The 25,121-nt window shown below is 38.1% G+C and overlaps 1 protein-coding gene across 1 annotated transcript in view; it reads left to right on the top strand.

Moving 5' to 3' along the window:
• LOC116998804 (low-density lipoprotein receptor-related protein 1B-like) overlaps positions 1–25,121 on the top strand; it is a 535,307-nt gene that overhangs the window by 351,631 nt on the left and 158,555 nt on the right. Inside the window, exon 7 of the mRNA XM_033064919.2 lies at positions 17,901–18,063. Within this exon, the coding sequence (XP_032920810.1) occupies positions 17,901–18,063 (163 nt within the window). The remainder of the gene's footprint in view (positions 1–17,900; positions 18,064–25,121) is intronic.

Raw genomic sequence — 25,121 nt, 5'->3', positions numbered from 1 at the left:
TTGCCCAGCAATCTTGTGGCTGCTGCAAAATTGAGTTTTAATTTTAAATTCTTCTTTTTCTTTGCTCCATCTTCTGCTACCTATCAGGTCATTTCTGCTGTTTCTCTTCATCATACAGCACTACACCAAATTAATTTTGTTACTCTTTGTCAAGGAAAATGTTTTCAAGTGTAATTGCATTCTCTGCCAGCTCAAGCCAAATAAATGTTCACAGTCATGGGGTGATTCACATAAAATCATACATTCTCTTCTTCATAAGAACCTTTTTTTGGTTTTTTGTGTGAAATTGGTTATTCCTAAAAGCACTAGTGGTAAAAAAAACCAACAAAAACCCAAATAATAAAAAAGTTTTGTTAGCAGTGTTTTTATTGTATTTATCTTTTTAAACCCAATCTTCTAATCATTTTGTTACTGGGAAAAAAATAAATCTGAATTTGACACAAAAAGTGCTGGAAATGTCAGTTATTCAAAGTGATTGGGACTGCTTGAAGTGGATTTATTCTAAGTGTTTTCTTCAGTGAAGACAAGTAAGTCTTGTAGTTAGGAACAAAGAATATAGACAAGGATCTAGGAAAGCAGGGACTATGAAAATGACTTCGTTTTCATGATGGGTCATGCAGCACCAGCTCCAGGTACTGAACATAAGCTTTGGATTCACAAAAGAAAGGAAATTACAGTCCTTTAGTTTCTGTCATTCTTCCTCAGAAGAGTCCAGTGTGAATTCACTTTGGTGAGGATGTGTCCCAGATGGATGGATCAGATCCTTTGAAGCACTAGAGGGAGGAAGGCTGAGAGGCTCATCCTGCACTTGGGGTTTTTGCTCTGGGAGAACAGGTTTTTTTTTTGCTCTGGTGTCTCCAGAGATACTCCCTCGTGCTTAGTAATTAGGCTAATTTCACTCTTAAAATATTTATTATCTCAGGGTTTGTTTGGTAGTTTTATCCCCTTGCATAAGGACAGCTTTCTGCAGGCACAGCAGTGGCAGCACAGACAAGGCCAGGCATTGTCATGTTGTTTCATCTTTGTCCTTTTAAGACCTAGAAGTTTTTGGAAGAGAAGCTGGAAATTTTCCTCTTGGGGAAGATTGATGCAGACAGTACTGGAGCCAAATGTGCTTTCAGAGATGATTTTCCTGTGAGGAAAATCCTCTGTCCATAGTAACAGGGGTGCTCCCTTACACCTCACAACGAGCTCACAGCCCACTTCACTGAGCACAGCGAGACTTTCAGGAACAATAATTTATTTAGACTGATTTCTCTAGCCCCAAGCTAACAAAAATTCTTTCTAATGGCATGAATGTGGAAAATCTCCCAATTTTCTGCTCTTTCAAAGCCATGGTGTGCAGTCTTACATTAATGCTTTTGTGTGTGGGAGCTGAGAGGTGGCCAGAGCAGCATCCTCTGGGTGCAAGAATCTCCTTCTCCCTCATTTTAGGAGGCATTTTGTTGTCTTCATCATTACAAGCACCAAGCACCTTTCATGCTCTACAAACCAGCACCAGGCAGCACAGCATGGGTTTTAGCTGCTATTCTTCTGCACAATAACAAAATCTCTTCTGGGATGATGCTTCAAGAGCGTGATATTTTCTGCTTGGCTGATGTTTGATTCAGGTTTTCTTGGCACTCAGTTATCTCAGCACAGCACAAGCAATGCTGCAGTGCCTGTGTTCAGCTTTGCCACCTGTGCTTTGTGCCCACACTTGATCACACCTCACCTGGGAAGGGGCACAGGCTTTTCTCTTGGCAGCTGTGTTTGGACAGGACTGCTCTGGATCGAAAGAAACGTCTTGTTTCCTCGGTAGTAATTCAGTTTTTACCTGCCAAGGTTGGGAGCTGGGGGTGGGTGTGGAGGGGCTGGAGTCTCTGGAGGGAAAGGGATTTTCCTCTCTGCTTGTGGGACCCAGAACCTTCTACTTGGTGTGCTGGGCACAAGCCAGGCTGGCTTTTTGCATCTCCCACTTCTTGGATGTGAGTGCAGTGAAGAACATCAGACAGCGAGCCCAGGGAATTTCAGCATGATCCAGCAGTGTCTGTTTGGGCACATTACTGTTTCCTCCTGGTTTTGGTCCCCCTAATGGCTCCTCCACCTCCTGACCTGTCACTTCTCAGGAGTGATTATCCATAAACACTGCTGTGCTCAGAGCAGCTGCAGTAATTCCCTTGGCATTGCTGAGGCTCAGTCACTGAAGGAAACACCAAGCACTGGAGATGCTGTTCCTGTCAGCAATTCCTGTGAATGGCCATGAATATTCATGGCAAATCAGAGCAAAGTTTGGCTTACTCTGCAGGAGCAAAACTGTGAAGATGTGGGGGAAAGTGTTTATTCCTACATAGTCTGCCCCAAATTTGCCTCCAGACAAGCACTAAGAGCTGTCACACAGTTGTAGAATGGGAGTTTGTGGTTTTTTTTTTTTTCTTCTGTGATAGACAGCCCATGTGCCTTGAAGATGCACAGAAAGGAGAAGGTTTCATGTCAAGGTCATTTATACCTGACATGGTTTTTAGCAGTGTTCAGAGCACCTGAATCAGTCATGGGGGCCCAAATGGCAGGTGAGAAGAGTGTCCTAAGGGAGTACCACAGAATTCTTTCCCTGTCTGTGGACTTCTCAAGCTCTGGCTGATCTTGCACTGCTGCCCTTGCATTTCTGACAAGACTGAAGGTCAAATGCTGTTTTTGGAATAATGAACTTTCTTACTTTGTCTAAAGGTGAGCTTGCTTGGTTTTTGGCTTTAGTTTTTTTTATTTTTTTGAATAGTGTCAATATCTCATTCTCAAGTGCTCTAGACAGAACCATGAGTAAATATATAAAACTAGGATAATTTTCTCATTAACTAAGTATTTATTCAACTTGAATTTCCCACATCAAGTTCATTTCAACTTGAATTTGAACATCTCCTTTCACTGTCCAGCCTCAAACTCTCAAGGTCCTGCAGTTCTTCAAAACAGACTTATTCTGGAAATCTCATTTTTATTGGATCTCATCACTTTGTTATTCAAGTCATCTTCCAGGTGGCTTGTGAAGGTTTTCTCACACAGGTTCCAGCACAGACTGTTGCTCTGGAGCTTGGTGATGCTCCACAGGGAACCAGGTTTGATGCACTTGGGTCATCCCTGGTTCATCTCTGTGCTGTATGTCAGGCTGCATCTTTCCCAGTCTTCCTCATGTTTTCCTCAGTGTCTGTTTGGATTTTCATTTTCCTGTTTGCATTTTGTTTTAATTTCCATGTGCTTTTAGATATTTTAAGCCCAAGCCCAAAAATTTTTTTTTGGATGTGCATGCTCCATGATGTGGGAAATACTTTCTTTGCAGCTGTCCATACTTTTATTCCTCATTCTGGTGTCCCTGAACTTACAGAACTCTTGATCCAGGATTTGATAGAGCCTCAATAAAGTGCTTTCCTAGTATAGTATGGAATTTTATTTAGTGCTGGAAACAGTGCTACTGATAATTGTCCTTTTTCAGAGAATTTTTCTGTCTCCTATAATGACAAGATGGCTTTGTCTTTGCTGACTTTTGGTTCTGCACAGAATTTTTGATGGTTATCAGGGTTAGTGGAAGAATAAGGATGGTTCATATCCTTTCATTCAACCTTTCTGCTCCAACAAGCACAATCACTTGGGTGTGCTGTGTGCTGAAAATTTATTATCTTTTTTTAATGATTAATATTCATATGATCAGGTCTGTACCTCAATTCTCAATGGTGTTTGCACAAAAGTTAGGATATAATCTGTACAGCTGAAACCCCAAGAGGGCCTTTCCTCTAGCAGGGGGTTCTAAATATTAGTTGTGAAGAACCTGTCTGCTTTTGCTGCATCTTTTGGGTACAGAGTTTTCCATCTGGCTTGGGAATTGTTCTACTGGTTTGAGTATTGTCACCACAGCATTGTGTTGTGTCACTTTGGGGCACAAGCTCCCATGGCAGAGTCTGAATTGGTCACATTTCCCTCCACAGTTAGGTTATTTGCACTTAATCCTTTCTGACACCACAGCTACTTATTAACTGATTCCTAATTGCCACAAATGGATTTTTTTTAGTCGTTCAAAGATGTGATGCTACTGTTTTTCAAGCCTTGTTACCCATCCAGCTTCCACAATTGATCTTGCATTGACATTGGTCAAAACCCCGAGTCTGGCTTCTGTTCTTAGCGAAGCTGGGATCATATCTGTTCTTCTTTCATTTGTTCTTCAGTAGTTGTGTCCTGGACAGTTAAATCTCTGAGTACAGGAAATAAAAAACCTTATCTCAATGGCATTTCTCAGTGCAAATTTTTAATTGCTTTTCATTTTTTTTTAGTTTTTTCCCCTTCTCTAAACTCCTAGGTGCTGCCTGGAACAGTGTCCTGAATTCTGTCTCTGCAAAGAGACAAAAATTATCAATGTTGAATACATTGTCATATTCCTTTTCCCTGTTTTATCAACTTCTTAGCTCACCATTTTCAGACTTCCTTCTTAATTCTATATTCATTCTTGTCCTAAAGTGGGGCATGACTGGATCTTTTTAAGTCTTCCCAACCTATCCTGGGTAGAAAAGCTCTTACAGAAGGGAGGAAATCCAAGAGCAAGCAAGCAAACTCCCCCAGCAGCAGAAAGGTTTTGTAAAAAAAAAGGACTTTTTTGTCACAGTAGCAGTAACCACCTAAATTTATCTATATCAGTCAGAATGCTGAGGGACTCTTTGTCTCTGTCAAATTGAATTATTATACTGCTTGTAAAAAAGAAGCATTTTGATTTTGTTAGCAAGGTCTTTAAGGTGGAATTGCATAATTGTGGGGGCTATAGATATGTAATGTATGGATAACTAGGTTTCTGCTAATGTAAATCACACTTTTGTAGTGAATATTTTACAAAGACATTTATACATTCATATATAAAAGTAGTGAAGTATTGGTTGAGCAAAAAACAAATTAACAAATAATTTTCTTTTTCCTAAAAAGTGGCATTAATTATTGGATGTTTTATGGGATTAGACATTTTTCCATAGAACTTTGACATCCATATGCACCATGTTGGCTTCATTTTATTCTTTACTTGGTAACCACTGGAACTATTCTTGGAATTATTTCACATTTCCTCAGTATTCACAGGAGCTTGTCTTCTTCCAATGAGGAGAGCTGTAGGAGATAAATAAGAGACAAACACTTGTAACCTGCCCATTTCAGTAAAGTTGTTTACAAACCTGAGGCTTCAAATGCACTCTTGGAAACTTTCTTAATGGCAATAAAACATCTGATTAATATTTCAGTATATTTCAATATGCTAATTACAAATGCATAACTTTTTTTTGCTTTCTGCTGGTACTTTGTTTTTGTTTTTATAAATTTCACATCTCCTACAATTTAGCCAGTGGTTGTCTTTTTGAGCAGTAAAATAACTTTGCAAATGCAACTCGCATGCTAACCAAGTTTGCCTCATTTAGACTAATTGACAGCAAATTTGCCACTCAGATATTTATTTATTAACGCAAATATTTAATTCAGACTTCATTAAAAACCTAAAATACTCTATTAAAGTCAAGTGAAGAAGTCAAGAATTCTTAGTTTTGAGCTTTTTTTTCTTTTTATAATGCACTTTGGATTGTGTCATTAAATGAGTTCTTCTGCCTCCTAAAGATTTTTCCTGAGGCACAGACCAACACTGAAGGAAACTTTAAAAAGTCTGTGTCTTCTTTGAAAGCACTTTTGCCTTTATAGGAGCAAAAGGAACATAAAAATTATAAACTCCAAAATACGGTTTGTTTACATCCAACATCATAACTGGAACCATGTTTAGATATAAAAACAAAGCACTCAAGCAATTGCAGACCAAAGTCCATCCCAGACAGAGATTTACAGAAGCTGAAGCCATGAGGGAACAGTGTTGTGTGAGCAATGAGCCTGAGCAGTGTCAGGAATTGTCTGGGCTGCACAGAGATCTGAGTCTGCAGGGGAGTGACCCACTGGAATGAACCACACATTGCACCTGCTGCAAATCTTGGGGAAGCAGCAGGAAATAAAATTTAAAAAATAAATTTAAAAAAAAAATTAAAAATCTGTTTGTATGCCTTATGCAATGAAAAGGGTCATAGACTAAAATCACAAATTTTGTGACTCCTGATCAAACTTGTGGCCTCTGGAAATCTCTGTGTTTTGAAACTCAGGTTTTGATCTGATGCTTTTTTCTACTGCAGGGGAAAAGGTAAATAGCATGCTTTTCAGAAAGGAATAATAATGGATAATTGCATTAATGGAAGTAAACCTGGAATAGAAGCTACATGTGATGAAATTAAAACAAACTGCTGCAGCACCTTAAGCTCTTTCCTAATCTGCTTTGTGTACTCACAGCCTGGGTATTGCTGTGCTGGACTGGAGCCTGTGCCAGAGACACACCAAAAGTTTGTGTGTGTCAGAATAAATAAAGGATTTGTTCTTTCCTTATCCCTTTATCAGGAGCCCTACAAAAAGATGAATTGCCTATTTTGCAAAGTGATTATTATTTAGATGGTGATGGACATGACAAATTAAAACCACCATCTGATTGTGAGGATTTAATATAGGATTGCTTTCTTCATTTTTTAACTCCTTTGACTGCCAGAAGCAATGACTTGCTCAACAAGTAATATCTTCAGATCATGGAAATATGTTTTTGTTCTCAATACATTGAATTGTGGATTTCTACTTAGAATGAAACAAATTTGATTTAGAACTTTCTTGTGACTTCAGCTTTGGAGTAGAAATTGAAATGCTGAAAACATTATGGATTAAGTCAGCATCATGGAATAAATAAAATGCAACAATAAATTTTGTCCTTTTCACTATTTTGAGTTCAATATAATAAAATCTTGTTTTTTCTTGCACATTTTAAATAGTTGAGTGAAGCACATTTCTAAAACTGACAAATTACATGCAACAAATATTCTAACTGAAGTGGATCACTTTTGCTAAAGTCAGACTTCTGATTTTCTTTGTTCTGGAAAACAAAAAAGGTGTTTGAGCCATTGTAAGCAATTAAATGATAAGGACAGGATATGCAAAGGGTCAGTTTGCTTGCATAAAATTGATGCCCTGAGTGTTATCTGTATGTCACCCAGCAGCTGCCACTAGATGTGCTGGGCCAGGCATTCACTGTGACAGTTCTGAGCTGGGGACAAAGTTTGGGACCTCTGTGCATGTGGAATTCCATAACATTTCTGTCACATTGTGTAAGCAAAAATAATGAGCTGGCTGAGGAGTGTTGGGGATCTGTGCCACAATTGGCAGTTCAGGGCACTTTTGCTCTTTTTGGCAATTGTGGACTTGAATGTCATTTATTGCTATTTTACTTAAATGTATTTTCCCATATTTTAATTTGGGGGAGTTTTTTCTATGGCTATATAAGAAGATAAGTAAAATGTGCTATAAAAGATTAGTGCCTTTTCTCTTAGTGCCTTTTCCCTTCTAGTTGTGCATATACTGAAAATACATATTTTCCTTTCAAGACTCTTCTGGGATGATATTGTTCAGTCACTGAGTCTGTACAGCTAGTTGCAGAATTCAGGTTTGTTTTAAACAGCCATAAGCACTGCATTACCTTCTATCCAGTGAGAAAAGGCAGCTCCAGTAAGATGCAGTGATGAGAACGTGTATTTTATGACAGGCTGTGAAAGCACTGTGATGTGTGCTCTGCAGAGCAGAGCTGCTGCTGGCTGGAGGGAAGGGTGTGAGGCTGTGAGCACCTGGGGCTGTGCCCTGCTCCTCCTCTCAGTGCTGCACCATGGCCTGTGCTGCCTTTGGGATCACTCAGAACTGAGTTTGCATCAGGGTGGGCAAATATTTCATGGGTAAAAAATATAGCTAGGAGGAAGACAAGGTTAGTGTCTCTCCTCTACACTTCTCTGCAAGGGTTGGGACAATTTGTTTTTACTGTTTCCATGACAGGAGCAGTGATTTAGGAAGAAAGGCAAAATACTGGTAAGAGACCAATGTTTTGTCTTTTCCCCTCTAAATGTAGAACAGCAGAGAATAACACACACTGAGGTTTAAAACCTTCAATGCTGGGGAATACATGAGGTGGGAATGGTTGGCACAAGGTACCTGGGACTTTGGGAGTGGGAACAGTTGGGATTATAGGCTCACATCTTCCTGGAGTGGTCAGATTTGGGAAGGGCTGGAAGCCTCCTGAAAGCAAAGGTCAGGTTCTGCACATATAAACACACTGAGTTGCAGCCACATTTCTGGAAGCACCAGCTATGTGAGTGATTTATGAGACTTCTGATGGGATCTATGGCGCAATTCTGGTTTAAAATAATGCTCAGGTAGACCAATAGCAGCACTACTGTGGTGATGAGAGACATAAATAAACAAAAACAAAAATGTAGTGTCCTGATGTCTGCTTGAAAATTGATAGAAAAAGAATTTATCTATAAATCTAAGACCATGTTTTATTTTTATTTATTGTATCACTGGAAATAGTTAGCAAGGATTTTTTTTATTATTATTTTTTAAATGCAGTAACAATTTCAATATTTTAAGTCTATGCAGTTGTCTGTTTTGTTGGTCAGGTCACATATAATGAATAACAGTCTTCTCCTCAAAGTTACTATTTTGGCATTGGAAATATGCAATAAATGGGTGAAAAAAAGAAAAGGACAGAGAGGGAGAAAGGGAAGATGAGGTAATGTTTACATGGGATGCATTTGTTGTAATCTGTTGGCAGCATTAGTAGGCAGGAAGGGTTTTACTTGTTAGTTTTGCTCAAATGACTTTTGTAGGTGCTGAGCAGAGTCTTGCAGGAGTGCCAGCCTGCTGATGGCAAGGTGTTATGTTGCCTCTGTTAGAAAGAAAGGAAAAGATGAAGGAAAAAGCTCCATGTCCTCAATAAAATAAGTTTTTTTTTATTATTATTATTTTTTCTTAGAAATCATAAAAATGAGGCTTTTCTTTAGTAAAGTACATAATAGGCTTTTGTTTCCAAAATACTGTGTGAAGAAATGAGGTATATGTTTCTTTTTTTATTATTGAGAAAATTTTTAGATTGTCTAATATTGTCTAAATTGTAATTCTAATCTGGATTTAAAATGGACTCCGTATGCATATTTTAATTATATTAAAAGCAAGTTCTATTTATTCTAGCAATGCTTGGGTTTTTGGTTTGGTTTGGTTTGGTTTGGTTTGGTTTTGGTTTTGGTTTTTGTGGTGCATCTTGTTTCTTTATTTGTTTGTTGCAAGTGTAATTTTTCTCCTTTTCCTGTAATATGTTTGAGATGACAACAAAGACTTTTGTGCCCAATGTGAATGTGTCTGTATAACAAAATTAAATACTCTATGGTCAGTATTACCTTCTGATTAAAACTGAGTGTAATAATGTCCTTTGGGATTGATTTACACCAGTGGGTTGTGACATGTCCCTCATCTCATAATAACTAGATCATTTATTGCTAACAGCAACTAGAGTGGGCTCCAGATGAAATTTGCCTATAAAATTATGGCCTGCATGGTACCTGCAGGAACCTACAGCATGTCTGGATCCTGTGAATGAGTGTTCTCTGACAAATGATGCCTTCTATGAAAAAAGTGCAGTGTGAGCTTCCTTTGTTGCCTAACCCATTCTTTAAGAGTAGGCAGAGATAATTCACTGCTAAATTATCTCCCCAAAAGCATTTCTTAAAGCAATGTTGCTTGCCTCTGGTATTAAACTGTTCAGACTTTTTCTGGAAGTCATTTCCCTTAAATACTTTGCACTGTGGAAGTAACCCTATCTATTTATTGGCTTCTCTTTGCATTGTTGTCATCTGCTGCTTAGCCTGTCCGTGGAAAAACTTGTAAGTGGCTTTGTTGTCGTGATGATGGTTTAAGGGGCTCATGACCCAAGCAGGGGGCAGTCCTAGGGAGGTGGAGGAGGTGGATTTGTGCCTTTTCTGGAAGGTGGGTGAAGGAAGGGAATGTCCCAGCCTGCAGCAGCCACGCTGAGACCCCGTGCTCGATGGGACGCCTGTTGCAGCTGAATTATGCTTTAATTTTAACAGTGGGTGACTTAACTGCTTTGAAGTAAATAACTGGGTTTGATTTACAGTCTCACTAGATTTATAAGAAGCTGTTGAATGTGCAGCTAAAAAGAAAAAAATAAGACTGTTATAGCTATGTACCTCTATAAATCTGTCTTTATTGTTCAGCATGTACATGGGCCACTGGGACCCCATTACAGGTTTGCAATCACTGGGCAATGTGTTTGAGACTCAGTAATGCAGAAATTAGGAATGTTACGGTTTTCTGCTAGTCTTACTTATATCTGACATGAGATTGATGTCAGAAAATTCACCATCTATAAAAATCTTAACAGTCAGGATTAAAAGATAGGGCCACTCACAAGGCCCTTATTTAATTGTTTTGCACTTCTTCCTTGCTCATTTAAGCCATTGGCATCACAGCCAGCTCTATGGTGCAGGACACAATAACAAATTTCATTCATCTTACTCACTCCAGGAACTCCATGCATTTCCTGATGGAATCCTTCTATAACAAAAGTAAAAGAAGAAATATGCTTAAGAGTGCTTAAGAATTTAGGACCAGATTTTTCTACCCTGCTGTAAAATTCCAGGGAAAGGCACAGGCATATCTGGGCTATCATCACATTTCCACTGAGTGCTGTGTAAAGGAATTTGTTGGAAGAGGATGTTGCTGATGGTTGTTGTTGTTGTCAGTGCTGTTAATATTTGTTTTTGGATTCCCAGTGGAAGAAGGAAGTTTATTAAAGCCACACTTTGACATTTCTCTCTCAGTACCTGCTGAATAATCCACCTCAGCTAATGTAGAATCATGGACTCTGAATGGTTTGTGTTCAAAGAGACCTCTCAGATCATCTCATTCCCTGCCATGGGCAGGACACCTTCCACTATCCCAGGTTGTTCCAAGCCCCATCCAACCTGGCCTTGGACATTCCAGGGATGGGGCAGCCACAACCTGTTCCAATTTCTCACCAAATGCCCAGAATTTGTCTCTCCTGTACTTGGTAAAAAGCTGAATGTGTGAATCTCAGAGTGCCTGAGTCGACCACGTCTCTCAAAGACTTTGTGTCTTTCTGAGCCATCAGGATGATTTCATTAAGTATTCATAATATTTAGATTATTCTCATATTTTTGAAAAGTCTTTAGCGTGGGGAAACTGCTATTGTCTCTGTTCACATTCATGGGGTTTAATGCAGTATATTATGCTCCAGGGTTGAAAGAAAGCCAACAATATTTTTGTCAGTAACCACATTGATTGAAATTGAAATGATTTTACTCCACAAAGAAAAGGAAAATCTTTCTCTTCTTTTGAGGAATTTGAAGTGCTTATTTAAATTTAGTATATTTTAGGTTCTGCCTTGTGCTTCTAACAAAGAGTATCTGCAAAGGCTGATTTAATTCAGAGGCATCAGATATTTGAGGATGAGCTGTTTGAAAAAGATGGATGGATATTTTTCACTTGATTTTTCATTTTTTAACTTATGTAATAATCACTCCGGACATGGCTGTTGAAAGTTGAGACACCAGTGTGTCTGACTTATTGAATGGTGACATCTTGAATAAAAATCATATTTTTTAAGTGGCATTGCAGACAAATCATGGCAAATTCTTGGTGATAGAAGAGACACAGAGAAAATCCATTCCAGCTGCACTTTCCCAAGGCACAGTGTCAGTACAAGGCTGTCTGGGCTGCTAATTAGGAGCATTAATGTCAAAAGAGTGTCACAGCAAAGGCAGTGCTGCTGCAGGATTTCACAGCTTTTCATTTCTGTGTTTTAACACTTCTTACCTCCTCTCATCATCACTGGCTATTGGAGAAAACAAAACAAAAGAACAAAACAAATTAAAAAAACCCCAAAAAATAATAATAATGAAAAAACCCAACAAAACAAAACAAACAAAAAAATCCCAAAAACCTTTTTTGTCTTGTTAGAAACTTGACTTTTTATTCAGTGGAGGCAAAAATTCTATTCCTAAGTGCTTTAAGTGCTTTCTGCTTTGAAATAACATTTCTTTGTTTCATGATAAATACATAATTTTATCTCTTTTTTTCTTTTTAACTAGGTAATAAATTTAAGTCTGGCCATGCCAGTTTGGACATTGAATTAAGAAAGGAGATATAGGGCTTATAGAAGAAAAATTAGTGATTTAAATTAATAAAATATAATTATTCCTTTAAGATCAATTTTCAGAAAAGAAAAAAAAAAAGCAAAAAACAACAAAACACAAACAATAAAAGGAAAAAAATTAAAAAACCAAACAGAATAAACAAAAACCCTCAAAAGACCAAAAGTAACCCAGCATTTCTATGTCAAAAATCAAGATTGTTTTAAGCACTTTCAGATATATATTTAATAAATATGTATTAATATGGAGAAAATATAAATATGAAATCAATAGTGATTTTTTATACACATTTATGAGGAAGTTTTCATTGCAGTAATATCCAGAATAAGGAAAAAATTGCTACATAAGGCAATAGAAGCTAAGTTCTTTCCCTTAAAGCGAGAAATGGTTTATCTCTTTCATCATTGACAAAAAGCATATGGAGAGTTCAAGGAATATTTTAAATTTTAATTGCATTTCATCCAAAATCATTCCCCAGTACACTCAGAAGTTTCTCATAAACACCCCAACAACTCAAGAATTCCACTGAGTAGTTTGCTCAGAGGAATTCTTACATTAAAAATAAGGAAATGTTTATACTGAAGCTTTTACAGGAAAAATCTTGCTAATTTTTGTTTCTTCATCTGGGAAAAATGAAATCTGTCAATATAATACTGGTTTTAATAGTGCACAGGCAGAATCCTTGAGTACAGCAGTAACAGAAATACAAGAATATGTCACTGCTTTTCCCTCTTTCCTGCTGAAGATCTAAAGTCTAGTGCTAGTCTTGATGTGAAATGGAAATAAATGTAATAATTCTACAGTACAAGATTTATGTTGGAAAATCAAAGTGAAAGAAGAGAGCCATTTCTGTTTTTCTCTGATTTCCGTAAACTTTGGTTTGGCCATAAGACATATTTTCCAGGACCCTTTGAAGATTTAGCCGTCCTTATAAGATATTATTATTTTCTCTAAAAGTCTAATAATGTCTGTGTGTTTAAAAGGCAGGAGAAGTTCACTTCCAGACACATTTTTGCTGTGCCGACAGTCTACATAATGTCATTAAATAGAGCAGAATTTAACCTATATGCTGTCTTAACTATTCTTTATGAAGTCCTTAAGAGGAAATCCTAGTTTTTAGAAAGTAATAAAGGAAAGATGATCACATTTGGCAGAAATGCTCCAAGGAAACTGTTTTTAATATAGAAAAGCCCTCAGAACTATATAGAAGATTGCACAGAATAAATATGTGTGTTTTTAAGGGGGAATATTTCTTTATAGAGACTTCTAAAACTGTGTGAATGAAAGAAAAGAAGATTAATTACTTTAAAGATGTGAGTGGACCAGACATCTGCACATAGTGGGGTTTATATATGAATCCAGAAACAGGCATGAAATGAATTCAGTAACTTCTTGAGTACAAGAAGTTTTATATATATTTTAAAAGTCCCTGGTTGAACCAGAGCCTTATCTGTGGTTTTCAGTGCATGCAACTCGTGTGATAACTGGGGAGCCATTCACAGCAGCTTCGTGCACAGCTGCTACCAAACCATGGAGATTAAAATGGAATTCACAAAACCCATTCTCTGTCAGCTGAGGGGATTTCTCATGCAGAATTTAATTTGGTGGGGGAGTGGGCTTGGACAATTATTTTCAAGTTTGTGTTGTGGGAAGGTGGATGTGTCCAATGCAGAGGGCACAGAACAGAGACAAACCCCAAAGCAGATCACTGGTGCCTCCAACACACAAATGCCACTCAGTGATGGGCTGGTTGGAAATGTTCTGATAGCAGGACATCTCTCTGGGGAATTTCTTCTGTTCTTCTGAAGAAAATTACAGCAATTTCACGATTATAAGCCACACCATTTTGACTAAAATTTTGGTCTGAACCCATAAGTGCAGCTTATAATCAGGTGTGGCTTATATATGGACAAAGAAGGAAAAGTTGCTGTTTTAGTTTGGAGGACAGGTGTCTGCTGAGAAAGGCAGGAGCTTCTCTTTGAAATGGAGAATGGAAACCCCCTCCCTCCAAATTATTATAATTTTGAAATCAAGGGACTCTCACGCAAAAATATGGGGATTAGGAATAACAGTTCTTTACTAGGGAAATTAAAATAGAAATACAGCACTACAAAGAAACGAACTCCAAACCCTGACACAGTCAGAGTACAACCTGACACCCGTCAGGCAGGGTGTTGGCAGCAGTCCCATTCCATGGTGGCTGCATCCTCCTGCAGTGACAGATGTGGCTCAGTTGGAGCAGTGCTCCTGTACAAGGTGCAGTTTCCCTCCGGAGCTCCAGTGGGGATGTGGAGAAATCCGGTTTTGCACTGGAGTCCAGTGGAGAAAGGGGCTCCCTTAGTGTCCCAAAACCTCTGTTTTTATCTTGGTAAGAAATGTTGGGCTCTTCCCCCTGGCTGGAGCAACTCCCAATGGGATGCAGTAATTTTATCAGTCCCACAGTGGGACTCAATGGCCATGAGCAGAAAATGACTGGCTGGAGGAAGGATGGGTTGTGAAAAGATAAAGAACAATGCCCTGCCTGGTTTCAATGGATGGCCCATTAGCAGAATATCTCCCTTGGAGATAAGGATCACTGCCCCCACCCTCAACAGATGGTGATAGAACAGATACCTTTGATCACACTTTGGATTGTAATGTGCGGCTTATAATCAGGTGCATCTTTTAATTGTGAAATTACTGTACTGTGAATTAACGTGTTGTTTTTTCTGGAAACTCTGTGATAAAAGTCTTGAAAGCTGGCATGCTCTGGAAAGAGCAGCTTTACAAGGAATGCAGTTGGAATGAGCCTAAAGCTCTCCAACAGCCTGTGCTGCTGAGAGTTCCATGCCCTTCCAAAGACATTCTGCTGGCCTGGGTGATGCCTTGGGTTTCAGCTTCTATATTTTTCCAGAGTCTCTGCTGCTTAGTGTGTAATTCTGAAACTTCATTTTAGGTGTTAGGAAGTTCTTTTCACTGGGTAGTTAAGCAAAACAATCCCTTCCCAGCTCGAGAATCAAGGACAGCTGGTACCTAAAAAGCAGAAACAACAGCAAAGGGAAGGGGGGCAAGGCAGGGGCTGAGACTTCATAGCCTGGGGCTGTGGTTGGACAATTGACCCCAAGTTGTGATGATGAACCAAAACTTATAAAAGTGTAAAACTCGTGACCAGGATCCATCTTGGATTTGATCTGGGTGTAGCCCCATCCAGGCTCTTGCACTGCCCAAGGTGAATCCTTTAAATAAATTCCTATTTTATTCCTTTTGCTCTGTCTAGTCTCTGTTCCAGGTCAGTCTTTCCAGGCAACAAGGGAACTTGGATAAATAAGTGTTCAGAGCTACCCATGCTGTTTGACACGAAGTTTATGGTGTGGTATTGCTTCTGGATGTCTCACTTTTCCTGGAATGCTGAGCTCAGTTTTAACTACCTAATGCAAATTATTATCCCTAATATTTCTTTGAATGAATTATTCTTGGTTTCCATAAAACAAAATAAAAAAAAAACAGCAAGCTGTTTGGTGCAATTTCTTGTGATGTGTTACCAAAAACTTAAGGAAAGAACAGAACAGACATTTTATAACTGTAAGTACTGTTATGTTAACAAATCCAATAACCTGTGTGTGATGTGCCTTTCACATATATATCACATTTATCTAAAAATAGGTACATTTTTCACACAATAAGAAAAACATACCCTCCTCCAACAGGCTGCTACTTAACCTTGTTCCTTTGCATCCACTTCCCAGTGTACAGCAATCTTCCAGAGCTCTCATTGCAGGAGTTTAACTACTAGTTTTATTTCTCCAAATGTTTGAAATTGATTCCTTTTGTACCTTTTGTCCTTTCTAAATGGCATTTTCTGAAATGCTTCCGTTACACACAAGCTTATCTGCAATTTTCAAAAGTCTCCCTGAATCAGTAAACCATAAATTTTTCATTCCATGAATCCAACTTCAGAAAATGGTAAGCAGGGATATTGAACATGCTTTGACTATTACTGATTTCCAGAGGCACAGAGTTTTCTTCTGGCGTCTTTAAAAACATGTCCTACATTTTGCTTGGAAAAAGGGAGAGGGGGGAAAAAAAGTGTTTTCTTCCTATTGTCTGAGCTATATTAGTGCTCACATATCTCACAGTGCATCTGACATTGGCCTCCTCTGGAGCTTGGATATTGGGCTAAATGGGGCATTTCTTTATTCTGGCTCAGCAGATCTTGGTAATAGGACCTATCAGGCACAATATTCACTTTGAATTAAAAGGGAAGTGATTAATGGAAGGGCAGGAACAGGAGAGACAGAAGACAGCAGTGAACTGTGTAATGGGGTGGCTGAGGTGGATACAGTTGGTGTTCCTGGTATTTCACTGAGTAAATCTTATTTAAGTTACCTGCACTTTGAAGGACAGCAAATGAGCTTCCATGTCTGTTTTAAGCAAGTACAAGGCTCATAAGCCCTGAGCTAGCATCAAAAACTCAATGAACACAATTTTTGTTCAATCAAGTTTAGTTATTACTCTCCAGTGCAGCATGGATGTGATGAGGGCAACAATTTTTGTTTTTTGTTTTTGTTTTTTTTTTTATTGGATTGTGGAAAGCAATCCTAAAAATCCCCCATCTGAAGGACTATAAACATACAGAATACTGGAAGTTTAATAAAAATAACAAACAACTATGTGTAATGATATTTTATCACATCTGGCTTCTCTCATCATGACAGAAGCTCATGTAAGCACTATTTTGAAAGCACTGTAATATAATAAACATATTTATTTTTTTAAAGCAAAAATCATTGATATTGATAATTGGAAAAATTTAACAGGAAATATTTTTTTCTATTAATTGAGGTATTCTTTATTAAAGAAGAACTAATTCTGTCCTACAGAGTGGTGTCAATACAGTACTGCCAATAAGAAGAGGAAGAAAATAAATCTCAGTCAAATTAAATTGATAAAGTTATGTTCTTTGCACTTCTCTGTCCTTTTCCTTGCTATAACAGTAAGGTGGTGCATGGGCAGGTCAGTTGATTTATAAGAAAAATGAAGGATTCATAAAGCATTTACAGGGTTTGGTTCCAGAATCCCACAAGAAAAAGAATGGAGGGAGCAGTTGTGAGGCTGCCACAGTGTCCTGAGAATGAAAACTTGGTTGTTGGTGAATGTCTCTATTATCACAGAAAAATTTACTCCAATGTTACTTCTTGTGGCAATTACCAGAAGTCTAGCAGCATCCAGATATTCCAGAACTACAAGAAAAATTATTTTAAATGAAAACGAATGCATAGATAAGGTAGTTTCAGACATGCATATCACATTTTTTAATTTCTATTAATTATTTTGGTGTGCTTTTAGTCCCCTTCAAATATAACCCACAAACTCTTTTAACCCTTACTAGTGTCCCATCCCCAGAGCCTAACAGAACATTAAATTCAGAATGTGAGTGCCTTCAGAGCTGCCTTCCCCCAGCAGTCTGGTGCCATCAGTGTTCCAGCCCTTTCACAAGTGCACCACCATTCAGTGGTGCTGCTCCTGAGGACACCATAAAAAAAAATCACAATGACAGACTAAAAAATATTAAACAGAGCTCAAAACAAATGTGAGTCTTTCATACCACTGTGGTAGCAATCAGATGTCTGTAGTTAAAAAGGAAAAGTTCTCCCCAACCCCTCTTTGTGTACTGAGAATTGGATTTCTTATGAGAAACATGGAATAGATGTAAAGCAGCTGGAGCTCTTTAAGTGAGGGAGCATCTGCTGGCAGAACAGCCAGCAGCTGCTTACTTGGATTGAAACTGCACTCCTGAGCTCCTGTTTCTTTTTTTTTTTTTTTTTTTTTTGGTAGATGTACAGCAAATAGCACTCGACTGGATCACGGGGAATTTTTACTTTGTGGACCACATCAGCGACAGGATCTTTGTCTGCAGCCAGAACGGGTCAGTGTGTGTGACCCTCATCGAGCTGGACCTCAGCAACCCCAAGGCCATAGCTGTTGATCCAACAGCAGGGTAAGGTTCTTTCTTTGCTCTAGGATTTATTCCACATGAGGCATGCTTGTCTGTGACTCCATTTAATCCATCTGTTTCATGCAGGTGTTTTAAAAACTGTTTTTGCTCAGCTGTATTGAGCTGCTTGCATAGTTTTTATACTAAAGCAATAATGTCTAATGAACTTGGAGCAAGTAGTTAATTGTGTTAATTGCAATAATTTATGTGCCTTGTGACTTCTCAAAACGGAATCAAAACTGAAAAAGCAATTTAATTCCTACTTGTCACAACACTTGCTTTTGTGTTTGCTTTTCTGTAAGTTGTGGTTCTGACTAGAGGATGTGGGAAAGGAGGTTTTGGAGGATTTTTATGTTGTCTTCCTTCATTTACTGGAATATTGGAAATTAGTTTAATGAGTTTATTTACACTAAAAAAAGTGGAAGAATTTTTTACTGTACTTTAGAGGGTCAGCTCTAATGGTAAAATTACATTGTATTTGCTTTTTCTGTTCCATAGATAACTACATTCAGTGCCAGTTGGGAATTAAGCCTTGCTTAAAATACAAAGTACTAAATGTCTTCTATTCTATAACATCCACCAGCTGGGAGAAGTTTTTAAACAATAATGATGCAAAAGCATAACTAAATAAGAGTAGGAATGGGATCAAGTTAATTTAAAACTAAATTGTGGTGAGGAGTTTTGAACAATTATTTTATCTCGGTTTTATTAGTCAGTAAATAGCTCAGACCAAAATCCCTGATGGAATATGTCCTGAACTGCCATAAGCCCCTTCTCAACAAATACAAAAATATTTACAGTAGAACAGCTTGTCATCCATATGTGGACTTTTGTCAGTCTTTATTTAAAGCCTGAACGAATATTAAGAAGCATTATCACAATGACTTCAATTCTGACAGGAACAGCTTGCATGTAAAGTTTACAAAGAAGTTTGATAATGTGATCTTGAGTATTGCTGTATTTCTCTCTGCAGCAGATGGTAAGCTTGACTCGATCTGACTGCAGAGTTGTTCTAAAAGAAAAAAATAAAAATTCATGTAGAAATTGATTTTCTGCAAGTTCTGATCTGAACGAAGTAGAAGCTTTCAAATTTGCTGACAGCAGCCTTTTTTCTATGCCTTTACTTGTACATTCTTTGCTGGATTTGCTGGATGAATCCAAAGCTTGCCATTATCTTATCTGTCAGGGATGTAGGAATTGTACCCAAGGCTTTGCTTTTGTGAGGAGGGACAGACACATGAGAGGCTGTTTTCCTTCAGCTGTTACCTGCTGGTGCAAAGCTCTGCTGCTCAGAGCCACGTGCAGGTGAAGAGTGGCTGCTGTAGGGAGAGGGAGGTGCTGGCCTGCAGGAAAGGCCACAGGTGATCCTGACATTTTACAGTGTCATTCTTACTAACCAATCTCCATTTATTTAGTGGTGAAAGCACTGTGTGGAGAATTTTCTCAGAATACATGGTTTGCAGTTCAGCAGTTATCTCATTACTTTTTTTTTCATTTTTATTAATTTTCTGTTGTTCTGTTAATTGGATACCTAACATGCATTTTAACTGCTAAACCCCAATGTATATATTAATTATGTTTGGTTTTGACTGGGTTTTGTTCCAGAATGCAAACAGACAATGAAAAAGCATTCTGATTATTTAAAAAATCTCCTCATTCTTTCTTTTGTCTTTTGTTTTCTGTCCTTTTTTTTCTTTTAACTCTTTCATGCTGATCATAGTTGTAGCTTATTTTGCTGTCAGAGTTTTAGGATGGTATTGCTGTCTGGGTAACTTGGTGGGTTCGTTTTATTTTAAAAAATTACAAAAGCATCCATAATAAAACCAATATTGCAAGTTGAGCTCTGAATGAGTTGCTGCTTGCACAGAGACCATTTCCAATGCTAAGAAATTCAGAGTGTGATCCCAAGCCTTTATGTCTGTGATAAACTTCCTGCAGCAGCACAGGGTCAAGCCCTGCTATTCTGGCATGTTCACATCTCTGTGTTAGGAGTTTAGTTGTGTCATGAACCAGAAACTTTGCTTTTACCCATAAAACAACCAAGGCATGGTGGAAAATTTGCTCGTTCCAAATGGTTCCCCTCGCTGCACTCAAGAATATCTTTTCTGAGTGTGGTTAATTTTACATCTCTGTACCTGCAAGTTCTGTCAGATGTTTGGTGGTGATGGTTTGATATATTCTCCTATGAGCTTACAGTGGAACTTGAGCTACTAAGCTTCTTTCATGTCACACAGGGAGTGAAAGAACTTTTCATAAAAGTTTATTCTCATAAAACTGAATTTGAAATTGAGAGAAGAAAGCTTTGCTATTCATACATCTCTTGAAGAGCCACATTTGTTATGTTATGTTTTCAGCCAACTTTGGCAGGATTTCAGCACTTTATCAGTCTGAACTGTGTTTGATGTTTTGGTTATTCCAGACTAGATCTAATGCACACCCACCAGAAAAATACCATAGCTGCTTCCCCCAGTGACCTGGTAATTTACCCAGTTAGGGGTTCTGCAGTGCTGATACTCATCTCTTACATCAACTAATTATCAATTAAGAGTAGCACAGTGAAGTCTCAGAGCTGTGTTAAGGACAGCATTTCCAGGGGCAGAAATCTCCACTGATCAGTGGGAGCACTTCAGAGTCCAGACATGGCAGTGAAACATGGATTGAAGGAAAAGCTGGGACAAGGAGAGGAGGAAATAAAGTGACAATTGGCAACAGAGAGGGAAAATAAATTGTTTTAAAATAATATGTTATCTATCAAATGTCTTTGAACTAAGATGTTTGGTTCCATAGTCTGCAGTTCATAGGTTTGATAAATTTTAATACAGGACTTCTTTTCTTCAGTGGTCAAGGAACAGAAGTGATTACTTTTGCTGGTCCATGAAATTGGTGTAAAATTGATGATGGTGCTGCTGACTGTCAACATGAAACAAATGCAAGCTGACTGAGAATGGGTTTAGCTGAGATCCTCAGTTCAGGTCTACTCTACTCATGGGCAACGATTTTTCAAAGTATTCCAGCCAATATTTTGTTGGCATATTCATGAGACTTTGATCATCAGACATTGATGATAAGGAAGGTAACACATTTTAAACTCAGATCAGATTTAGGTTCTCTCTCAGCTCTGCCACAACCAGCTAAATGTCTCTACACAGAGAATTTTTGTTTTTTATGGTCTGCATCTATTTGTATTTAATAAGAAGCATAAAATGCCTGTTGTTCAAGGTATGTGATATCTGAATGCATTTAGGAACATTAGGAATTATTATTGTGGAATACTAACTGTGTACATCTCCATATATATTCTGTAAATATCCCTACCTAATTGCCTCCAGTGTTCAAGGTGAATTGTTGCCTTCCAGTGCACAACAATGGCCATGGAGGATGCACTGCACCATTTCACAAAGCAGAAATGCCTTGGAGCAGGGGGATGTGCTGCAGCTCCAACACTTCAGTCCTGGCCATACTGCTCACACATCTGACATAAATACCATAAATACCAAAATTTCCTCTCATACCTGTTTTCTGATTTCTTTGGCCATGCCAGAAAATGGGGAAAGAACAGGAAGAGCAGATGAGGCTGCAACCTTGGGGCTTCTGGAACTCCTAGTTCCAGAAGCGTGCAGCTTGTACTGATGGTTGTGGTACTTTTGGGGATGCCAGCCATAACTTTCTACTTTATTTCTCAGGCTCATGGAAAAAGATGAACTTTAGGGAGGAGGTTTGAAATGTGGGGGGTGTTGATGTAGCATCCACTGACAAAACTGTTCAAACATAAGGAGATGTGTGAATGGAGGTTACATGGGGTGGCATTGCAAAGAGGATGTGCAGAGCAAGGCTGGAGTGTGGAAGGATGTGTGGAGTTTGGGAAAAAGAAGAGGAAGAGAAGAACCAGAGGTGATGCACAATTACAGGCTGAAGTCATTGAAACTGGTGTCTGCCATTTAAAAGTTGCATTAGGAACAAAGGAGAGAAAAGACTTCTAAAGAGATTTGTAAAAGGAGCAAGCTCACATTTTAATACTGCAACAGTGTGTCATGTAAATATTTGAATAAATCTTTTAATCGGCTTTTCCTTCTGCTATGGTGTAGAAATAAAAAAAACCCCACAGGCTCTGCTTATTTCTTGCACACAATGTTTGTAAGTGCATGCAAGAAAAGATTGTGTTATGCCAATGTTTGAAGAACAACAGCTATTAATGTGTTATGGTGTTATGTACCATTTCTTGGTAATGTTAGTGAGTCAGGAAAAAAAAAAAACCACAAAAACAAATGCAGAACAGCAAAAAAAAAAAAAACTCTTGCATTTTAAATCTCCAATAGCAATCAGTTGATACCTCTGGGATTCACAAAGGGGAATAAGGGAAACAAGTGAAGAATTAACAGCTGAAGTTGTCTACTCCATCAGCTCAGAAATTTGTTCTGAGGGAAAAATATAAAAAATATTATTCTGCGGATTTCCTCTTTGATTCTGAAGATGCTAAGCACAGATTTCTTCTGTGGCTCAAATCAAAGCCACAGTATGAAAATAATAATGATAATTAAAAATACATAATGTCATTGTGTGAAGCACCATAGGGAAATTTGCCTCAGTCTAAAATTTCAGAAGACAGGAGGAAGCAAGGGGGTAAGAAGGCATTTTGAAAGTCAGCCTCCTGTGTAAGAACAGAGTTGAACAGCAGCTTTAAAATATCATATTTGAGAGATCTAGAAGAAAAATCATAAGAAAGAGCTAATTTTGCCCTTTTTTGTTTTTGTTTTGTTTAGTTTTAGTTTTGAATTTGTTCTACCTCTTATATCTGGTAGAGGTAAAAGAAGGAAATTGGGAGTTGGTCATGTGAGCCCTGTTGACATCCAGGTTGTTTAAATGCCCTTGCAAATGTTCTTTCTCAAGCTGTGTATGATCATCCTTGTGGGGTGTTTGCTTTTCTTGGTCAGACCAAAACGCAAAATCTACTGAGCACTTTTCACTAAAAATTGAAGGAAATGGGAAAAGTTTTCCCCATGAGAGAACCATGCACAGATGTTTCCTGGGGTGTGGAAAAGCCATCCCAGAGGATGGAGAACAGTCCTTAATGAGGCAAAGAGATTGAAGATATAAATAGAAAGAGTTTTGGACTGACAACTCACCCAGTTTGGCATCATGGGTGCACATGTAAGCCAGTAAGAGCTGCCCTGCTTGGTGGGATTTTGGACAAAAGATGGGTGAGGTCTCTGGTAGAAAGTTTGATGGGACAGAACCCGAGGCCAGCCCTGGATTCCTGCATTAATAAATCCACAACAGCCAACAAAAACCAAGTCAGCTGGTGAGGGGTGGAGAGAGACCTTTCTGAAATAAATTTCTTGATAGTAATTTTGTTTTTCTTCTCTTTCTGTACCTATGTCTTAAAAAAATAAAAAATAAAAATCAGTCCATGGATGCAATTTGTATTAGGCACAATGAATAGAGTTTGCATTCACCTCATATTTGCCTGGAGGTATCAAGGTATCGGTGAGGAGCTGAAAATTCTTGCAGTGGACAAAGAACAGAAATTCAAAAAGGAGAGGAGGTCAAACCATATATTTTTTTGCTTTATTTGCTTCATTGTTATTTAGACAGGGGAGTATTTCAGGGCAAAATAAAACATCCACACTTATTGTCTGCTGCCTGTTTTATTCTCTTTTTACTCTCTTGCCTTTCAGCTTTTATAGCAGACACTAGGCTAAGGAGAGACTTTGAGTCTTAAAACTTTGGCTTTTTCTTTTCCCTCTCAGATTAGTCATCATTTTCTGCTGATCAAAGAGGAGAGTTACAATCATTAAAGCTCACTTTTTAACAGCCAAATCATTAGTGGTTTAATAACATGCCATTATTAAAACAGCTCAGTTCCTTTTCTTGTCACAAAGATTTTCAAAGAGCTGCAAGATACATATAAGACCCACTCACTTCAAAAAAGTTTTAAAGATGACCTGAAAAGGAATCTTCGTCATTAAAAAAACAAAAAAACACCAAAAAAACCAAAAAAAAATCCAAACAAACAAAGCAAAACAAAGCCAAAACCCCAAAAACAAACAAGCAGAAAAAAACCCAAACACTCAAGCCAAAAAAAAAAAACATGAAAAACTTTGTAGTAACTAATTATAATATGAAAGTTTTCATTAAGAATTCAGATTTTGTTGCTCATCCTCCCCCTCCACAACCTCTTTCAGGCTGTGAACAGTTAGAGATGGTACAATAGAGGAGCCAAAATAAGATGAGAGAAGCAAAGATACTTAATCCAACAAAGAAAATCCCCCAAACCACCCTTTTAAAATTATTTCCACTTTTTTATTGTCCCTTAGCTTGCTAGAAAATGATGAAAAATTATTTTTCGTCTGATCTCAGGTTTTACAGAACTGCTTCCAATTCTGTACTATTCCATCTTTTAATTTTAATTGTTTTTAACTAAACTGAGACAGAAAACTCTTTCACCTTTGCATTTCCCCCTGGGTTTTTTCTCTCTTGAAACTTCAATTTCAGTGCAGCAGCACAGGTCTGCTCGCTGGGAAACCTGGTGACTGCTGCTCTTGGTAAGAAAAAGAAGCAAGGGGTTTGTCACACCTGCTCTGCTTCCCAAAATAAGGTGATAAAACAATTCTGCATTCATGTGAAAACAGAAAAAAGGAGAAATTATGGTTTTCCCCAGCAAACTAGTAAATAAATAAATTTTTATTTGTGAACATGCAAAGATATGAACTTGTATGAAAAACTCAGCTAATTTAGTTGAAAAGGACTCAGAGTCACTGACAAAACTGAAGGAATTAAAATACCAAAAATGTGACCTAACTGCATTAAAAAGGAGCTCATGAACAGTGTCAAGTTATTGGTCTGGATCTAAGTGACAACTCTAATCGAAACAATAAAAATAGAATAGGCTGAACAGGTTTGGTAGATGAATCTTCTCCAGTAATGATGTGTGTTTGCTATTGTGCATACCTTTTCATTAATCCAGCATTGCTGGAAATACAAATGGATGAGTATAATGAATATCCAGTGTTCTGCACATCCCCTGAAGCTGGGCTGCAGTTGGTGCTCAAACCAGGTTCATC

Source organism: Catharus ustulatus, chromosome 7 (assembly GCF_009819885.2).
Source record: "Catharus ustulatus isolate bCatUst1 chromosome 7, bCatUst1.pri.v2, whole genome shotgun sequence".
NCBI lineage: Eukaryota > Metazoa > Chordata > Aves > Passeriformes > Turdidae > Catharus > Catharus ustulatus.
This window is presented reverse-complemented; position numbering and strand designations above follow the sequence as displayed.